Here is an 8281-nt window from a genome sequence, read left to right on the forward strand (position 1 = left end):
TCTGGCTTCTTTGTTTTTGGCTCCTTGTTCTGAGTTTTAGAAAGTTAATTTTTTTTTGTATTTTCTCTCTTCATTTTCTTTGGGCAATTTTTCAGAGGCTATTTTCACACTCTAGGGTTAATCTCATTTGGGTCTTTTCTCATATTTAATGATGGTTTTACTTAAATTAATTTTTGCTGCTAGAAACACTATGTGTAGCTAATTTCTAAAGCTTGGGTTGTGGAATGATACTTGATTTGTCTTGGGTTCCTTGTTTAATGCAATGTTTTGTTGATAAATGTTGGTTTCACTTTGTTGCTAGTCAGATTGGAATTGAAAATGGATTGCAACTCTTGCTCTTAATTTGTTGTTGACGTAAGGCACAACAAAAGCGAAGATTATCAAGGCTTCTAACAGTTGATCATTAATGTATATTTGGCTAGTAAGGTAGTGAATCTCTTAGGAAAATATTGCAAAAACCTGAAGATAACCTTTTTTTTTTTATCTTCCATTTATCAATGCCTTGACTAGATTGTTAGATGAAAAAATTATCTAGGAATCGAAACAAAGAAAGTCTCATACCTAATCCAAGTGTTTGCTAATTTGCTGTTTAGACAGAAATTTTAATTTCCTATTTGATTTAACTTTACTAAAATTAATTTCATACTTTTTCTTAATTTATCTTCAAGAATCTTCATGTGTTAAGTTACTAAAAGTGAACTTCACCATTTCGATTTCAGTTTAAATTTAATTTTGCATAGAGTTGGTTTTTGTAAGTAAATTTCAGATATCCTTTTATCCCATTGGTTTGCATAATCTATTTTCATAGCATAAAAAAGATTCCTCACATTGCATTTCATTTTATTTTCATCTCTCATAGCCAATACATATTTTTTACAATAAAATTTTACAAATGCTTTGATAATCCTTTGTCCCTATGAAACCAACCTTGGGACTTTCACTTTATTTCAACAGGACACCTTCCACACTTGGGAGATAATTTCCAGAAGAAACGAAGTTTTTGGCGCCGTTGTCGGGGACAATTGGCATTTGAAGAGCATTCCTTTTGTTGAAAAAGTCGAAGTGTTAACGCTGTGAACCTCTTCACAGCTTGGGTGACTTTTACTCTTTTTGATTTTCTTTGTTTATCTTTCATTCTCTTTTATTTGTTGCTCTTGTTTGTATGACTGGTTGAACTAGAGACCACGCATCTCAGTTGTTTAGGACATAATTATTAACATCTTTTAACTGTGCATCCCTTTCTCTTGAATCATCATCTAACACTCATAACACAATGACTGAAAATGAGCATCATGATAAGGAAATGGTAAATCAAAATAGGACACTTAGGGCATATCTTCAACCTGTTAGGACTAGCACACATTCTTGCATCATTTTGCCTCTTAATGCAAATGCTTTTAACTTTAAAACTTGAATGATACTTTTAATATTCATTTTCATGGCATGGAGGTAGAAAATCCATATTTGCATATAAAAGAGTTTAAGGAAGTTTGTTTAACTTTTTTGGATCAAAGCTGCACTAAAGAAGTGGTTAGATTGAAATTGTTTCCTTTTTCTTTGAAGGACAACGCTAAAACATGGTTGAACTCTTTAGGGCAAAATATGATGTTTATGATGTGTCTGAAAGTCAAGGACAGTGTCAAGGGGTGGGAAATAGAATTTGAGAGAAGTAGATGATTTGAATGCTAGGTTAGCTATGATTTATAAGAAATTAGAAACCATAGAACTGAAAGAAGTGAATGAGGTATAAGCTGTACCTTAGATTACCATGAGCTGTAATATTTGTGAGGACCAAGGGCATTCAACTAATGATTGTCCAACGATTCCAGCCTTTAAAGAGGTTCTTTTGGATCAATCTAATGCTGTTAATACGTTGGTAAACTTTTTTCAAATCCTTATTCCAATACCTACAATTCGAGATGGAGAAATTATCCTAATTTTAGTTGGAGGGGTGAACAAGCTGCTATGCCTGTGCCCAACATAGCTGGTCCTTCTCAATTTGCATGCTACACAGCCCCAGAAGGGTCAGGACCATCTCAATATGCCAACTACGTAGTTCCAGCTCAGAAAAAGAACCTTGAGGACACTGTCCAGCAATTGGCCACCAATTTCCAGCAATTCATGCAAGGCCAGCAATTTCCAGCAATTGGCCATCAAAATTCACAAGCCATCGCTAATATCTGAAGATCAATCACAAGGTTGACCACAACCTTGAGTGCTTAAGAGAAAGGGAAGTTCCCTACACAATCTCAACCTAATCCACAAGGGCAAAACCAACAAATTCAAAGTGTGGCTAGAGATTCCAATGTTAGCTCAAGGGGTAGAAAAGAATGGTAACACTTCTAAACCCTCTTCTAAAAATGAGGCACAAGACCCCTTAGAATTTGAAAATGTTCCAAGCAGTAGACTCGTACCTTTTCCTCAAAGGCTAGTTCCTTTACATAAAGGCAAGCATCAAGCTGAAATTCTTGAGATTTTTAAGTAAGTTAGGATTAATAACCCTTGTTAGATGCTATTCAATAGGTTCCAACCTATGTTAAATTCTTAATGGATTTATGCACCGTAAAAAGAAAATCGAATGTGCAAAAGAAAGCTTTTCTTACTTAGCAGGTTAGTGCCATTATCCAAACCAACACCCCTCCCAAATACAAAGACCTAGGATCCCCTACCATAGCTTGCATGATAGGGAGTTCAAAAATAGGCCAAGCATTGTTAGACTTAGGTTCAAGTGTGAACTTATTGCCTTATAATGTTTATGTTCAGCTTGGCTTGGGTGAGTTGAAATCTACTTCTATCATATTGCAGGTAGCCGATAGGTCTATTAAGATTCCTAAAGGTGTTGTGAAAGATGTTTTAGTTCAAGTAGATAAATTCTACTATCCAGTAGACTTTTTAGTACTTGACATGCAATTGGCTACTTATTCTACTTTCCAAGCAGCTATCATCTTAGGAAGACCCTTCTTAACCACCTCTAATGCTCTAATAAATTGTAGGAATGGAGTTTTAAAGTTAAGTTTTAGAAATATGACTTTAGAGCTAAATATTTTCAATCTTTGTCGGCAACCGCTAGAAGTTGAGGAAGTGTATGACGTGAATTTGCTGAAAAATTTCATTGATGAAAATTTTGCACCTTACTTTCAATTTACTGATTCTTTAGAGGAATTGGAAGAAGATTTGAAAATATTTGATAATGTTTATGACTCATTTCTTGTTTCCTCAATAGGTTAGCAAGTTACATCACCATGGAGGCCAAAATTTGACCAACTTCCACCTTTGACAGCAGCTCTCAAGCCTTCAGAGGAGCAATCTCTAATTTTGGACCTCAAACATCTTCCATTGGAGCTGAAGTATGCTTTCCTAGGACCACAAAGCACATTTCCAGTGGTAATTTCTTCTCACTTTTTTTTTTTTGAATAGAAGCTTGTATTAATATCTATGTAACCATAGTTTGAATACAAGGTGGGATGTGTACAAAAGAAGTGGTATGACCACTGATTCTAAGAGCATCCCTACTCAAGGCATGAGCAACTACATTGGTTGCCCTTACAACGTGCCTTGCTGACCACGAATTAAACGTGCTGAGAATCTCTCTGGTGTCTGCTACAATCTAGCCTACATAGTTGAGAGCATTTGATTGTGATTTGAGGCCTTCTACTACCAGCAAGGAGTCCCCTTCTAGGACTACATCCTGATGACCAAGTGACTTGCATAACATGACAGCCTGGAGGGCTGCAAAGGCTTCTGCCATGTGGGGATCAGGGAACAGATCTTGCTCCATACGTAGAGTTGCTAGCACTTTGCTATTCCAGTCACGCAGTACAACTCCCACTCCCACCTTGCATGAAGCTTTATCATCTGAAGCATCCCAGTTTACTTTGATTTTTCCTTGAGAAGGAGCCTCCCATGGTTGGTTGGTTTGTTGTTTCAGTTCCTTTGCCTTCTTGTTCACCGAAAGCTTATGTAAGTCTTCTACCAGTTGTTTAGAATGGCTGACTACTGAGGAAGGGTGAGTGAGGTGCCCCTGGAAGACTACTTCATTTCTTCTTTTCCAGAGGTTCCAAGCAGTTACAGCGAAAAGTAGTAGTTCTTTTATCTCCTTAGAGTCCACTAAACTCTCTAGTTTCTCTGCAAATGAAGGGGAAAGTATGCTAGCCTTTTGGAATTTCCTACTACTCAAAGACCAAACATCTCTTGCTGAAGGGCATTCCCACAATGTATGTTCAATGGTCTCGGATGGGTGGAAATAGATGGGGCAAGCTGAGTCTTCCACCACCTTTCTTACTTTTAGATTAGCTCGGGTAGGAAGTGCATTTAGACAAGCTCTCCACAGGAACATTTTAGTGGCATTGGGAATATTTAAATTCCATAGACTAGATCACGGGTCTTGATGTGTACTGGATTTTGATGGCTGACCCCTAGCTCGATCTTCTAGTTCATTCATTAAATGGTATGCTGATTTTACTGTAAAATTGCCTGAAGATGTACACCTCCAATACAAACTGTCTGGCTTTGACAATGGGCTGGTGGGGATTTTCAGAATAGCCTCAGCCTCCTTTTTGGAAAATATGGTGGTAACCAGGTCTCTCTTCCACTGAGAAGTGCATTCATCAATCAGAATAGATACTTTGGTGCTCTCATGCATGAATCTAACTGACTCTTGAGGCTTGTAAGTAGTAGGGATAGGAAGCCATTTGTCCTTCCATATCTCAGTTGATTTACCATTCCCAATTCTCCATATCATCCCTTCCCACAATAACGGTCTAGCAGCCATGAAACTTTACCACACAAAAGAAGTGTTCTATCCCTTTTTAGCCGTGAGGAACTTGCCATTTGGATAATACTTTTCCTTCAGCACTTGTGCTGCTAAGGAGCATGGATTGGAGACTAGCTTCCAGCCTTGCTTGGCTAATAGAGCTAAGTTGAAATTTGAGAAGTCTCTGAGACCGAGACCCCCCTTGCTCTTTCCTTTCGTCATCTGGTTCCAGCTCACCCAGTTTATTTTGGATTCTTGGTTCTGTTGCCCCCACTAGTAATTTCTGACCAGCTTGCTGAGTTCTTGCACTAAATTCTTGGGGAGCTTGAAAATGCCCATGATGTATGCTGGTATGGCTTGGATGTGTAACCATCTTTTCCTTTTAGTCTCGATTTCATTGTGTGTAGAGCCTCATACGACACTATAATGTTGTCTGTGATCTGTCTGTTTGGAACAAAGGCTGTCTGTGTAGGGGAAATAAGGTCTGGTAACACTACCTTTAGTCGGTTGGCTATAGTCTTTGCAATGATTTTGTAAAAAAACATTGCATACACTAATAGGCCTGAAATATGTCACCTGCAAGGGGTTTGCTTTCTTGGGAATAAGGGCAATAAAAGTTTCATTCACCCCATTAGACCACTTGCTTTTATTCAGGGTAGAGAGAGTTGTTTGTGTAATTCTTGGACCCACTATCGACCAATGGTCTTGGAAAAAAACTGCTGGAAACCCATATGGCCCAAGGGAACCCAAAGGGTTCATACTGAATATGGCCTCCTAACCTCCACTTCTGTAAAAGCCTGTCCTACCACTTTTGCCATTTCAGTAGTGATTTTGTAAGGTAGTGATTCCAGGCAAGCTTGTATGCTATTTGGTTTGGATGAGGTGAAGATGGTTTTGAAATGGTTTTGGATCTCACCACTAATAGCTTCCTTACTGGTAACCTCCTGCCCTACCCCGTTTCGAATCTTGGTGATGGAATTGTATTTTTTTCTCTGATTTGCACACTTGTGAAAAAAAGAAGTGTTTCTATCACCTTCCCTAAGCCAATTCTATTATGCTCTTTGCTTCCACATTGTATTTTCCTAGTCTAGTAACTGGTCCACTGTCTTTTGAATAGCTCTGATTTCAGCATAATGCTGGCCTACATTCTGGTCTTTTAGGTGGTTGAGCAGCTTAACCTTTGACTCTAGGGCTTCTTGGTCTTTCTTGTTCTGGTCTTTGCTCCACTGATTCAAGCTGGTTTTGTAGTTTCTCAAGCTTTGCAATGTACTGCCAATATTATCTAGGGACCCTCGAATGTACTTCCAAGATCTTTTGATTAGTGCTTCACAACCTTCCTTTGTTCTCCATTTGTCTTCATATCTAAAAATTCTTTTTTTCCTTGGCCTGATGTTCTTTGTTTGCAAGGTTATCAATAAAGGCTTGTGGTCTGATGAATAAGTAGCTAGGTGCTGCACTGAATGGTCTTCAAACATGTCAATCCAGGAGGAGTTCCCAAGTACTCTGTCAAGTCTCTCCTTGGTGAAATTGCTTCCCTCTCTATTATTTGCCCAGGTATACTTATCCCCCCGAAAACCGAAGTCACTTAGCTCACATTGTGCTAAGGTTTGTCTGAAGTCCCTAACTTGCTTATATGGTCTTATAGCTGCCCTATATTTTTCACTTAAGCAAGTTATTTCATTAAAATCACCAAAGCACATCCACGAGACTTGTGGTGCTGGTTTTATAGCTTTAAGAATTTGCCAAGTTTCAGACCTCTTTGCAGTATTAGGATGTCCATAGAAACCCGTTAGAAGCCATGACTTATCAGAATTTGGCAATTTTACATAAACTGAAATGTGCCAGTTAGTATAGGTATCCACCTTCACCTCTATACTTGAATTCCACAAGAGGGCTAAACCACCACTTCTTCCCACACTTTTTACAGCAAAACAGTTGTCAGAACCCATTTGAACTCGAATTGTTTCCATCTTTTCACTTGAGCACTTGGTTTCAATAAGAAAAACCAGATGTGGGGTCTTAGTCTTCACTAGTTGGAGAAGCTCATGAATTGTCCGGGGGTTCCTAAGCCCCCGGTAATTCCAACTTAAGCAAATCATTTGGATAGGTGGGGCTGTTGAACAGCCACCACCTCTGGTTCATTGTTTGGTTTCAAAGCAGGTTCTTTCTTGATTTTTTGTTTCTTAGATATTCTGTTTCTAGATCTAGTCTCAGTACCAGATGCTGGCCTTTTGAGATTAGGGGAAAGGGTGGGTATGAGCTGATGGTTGGTTATGTCGACTAGGATGGGAACTTGTTCCCTAGCTTTCCTTTTCCACTTTGTAGCCTCTCTAGTACCACTTGCACTCTCCTGTGTTACATTTTCCTGGAATAGGTCAAAGTTGTTGGTTTGTAGTTACTTGTGGTGTTTGGTGGTGGACTAAACTTTACACACATATCACTATCTTGTAAGAAGAAAGGTAAGCCTTGGCCAATATTACTTACCTATGTCAGAGGTCTTGAGGAGAGATGGGGGATCTCTTTTCTTTTGGTTTCTATGTATTCATGCTGAGAGGGACCCTCGTGTACATTGGCTGGATAGCTGGCTTTATCTTTTGAACTGTTCCGTGTCTGGTCAACCTGACATGTCGGGGTATGGCCTCTTCCATGCTTCTGATTTCCAACCGTAGTGTTCTGACTAGTAGCTTCTCCCTCTATACCTATGTTGGACCAACCTAAGTTGTCCTTCTGGCCCTCTGCTGCCTCTGGTTGCACCGGAGAGGAGTTGTCTTGTGAAGTCTGTTCCGATGAGCCACCATACCTCTTAGTTAAGGAAAACTGGGAAGGAACATGAGAGGCTCGCATCCATTGACCATACTGATCCTGGGGTTGCTTGGATGTGATTTGACTTGAGCACTTCCCCTCCATGAGCATAAGTTGCCCACATTTGAAATAGAAATTAGGGAGGTGTTCGTACTTGAAGTAAATCCAGCATTGTTTACCCCTCACTTTGATCATCTTTCCTCTAGGGAGAGGTTTGTTTCTGGCAACATCCACCCTTATTCTGTGGTGTCTTCCCCACCCGCAGCCCTGGTCATCTGTTTTCACTTTGTGAACCTTTCCAATCACTAAGCCTAGTTTTTCTCCTTGTTCTGCATTCATAACTGCGAATGGGACATTGTGTAACTGCACCCAGAATGGTTCTGTCTTGAAGTTTATCGCATTTGGGGACATGTCACCTTCGAAGTCCTTCATGCATATAAGATGCCGGTCAAAGGACCATGGTCTTCCTTGTAACACCTTCCTCTTGTCTGTAAGCAGTTGGTATTCTATGAGAAATTTGTTGAAGCCTATTTCCTTGAAAGTGATCCAACCTTCCAAGTTCCACACCTTTGCCATTGTGGACTTGAACACCTCTCGGTTAACACTTCTATCATTCATGTTGAGGGCAAAGATGCAGTGAATTCCTCTTAGTTTTGTGGACTGAATAGCCTCCTCTGGCAGGACCAGTTCTTGTTGCTCATCTTCCGTCAGTTTCAGAGAGTTCCA

General features: G+C 39.6%; 2 protein-coding genes across 2 annotated transcripts; both read right to left on the reverse strand.

Moving 5' to 3' along the window:
• Positions 1 to 3607: 3607 nt before the first annotated feature.
• LOC122301606 lies at positions 3608 to 4336 on the reverse strand. Its single transcript, XM_043113014.1, has one exon. It carries the CDS (start codon positions 4334 to 4336, stop codon positions 3608 to 3610), a length of 729 nt encoding a protein of 242 aa, XP_042968948.1.
• A 1499-nt stretch (positions 4337 to 5835) lies between these two features.
• LOC122301607 lies at positions 5836 to 6852 on the reverse strand. Its single transcript, XM_043113015.1, has one exon. It carries the CDS (start codon positions 6850 to 6852, stop codon positions 5836 to 5838), a length of 1017 nt encoding a protein of 338 aa, XP_042968949.1.
• Between the last annotated feature and the right edge of the window lie 1429 nt (positions 6853 to 8281).

The sequence above is a fragment of the Carya illinoinensis genome, chromosome 2, assembly GCF_018687715.1.
Source record: "Carya illinoinensis cultivar Pawnee chromosome 2, C.illinoinensisPawnee_v1, whole genome shotgun sequence".
In the NCBI taxonomy this organism is placed as follows: Eukaryota; Viridiplantae; Streptophyta; class Magnoliopsida; order Fagales; family Juglandaceae; genus Carya; species Carya illinoinensis.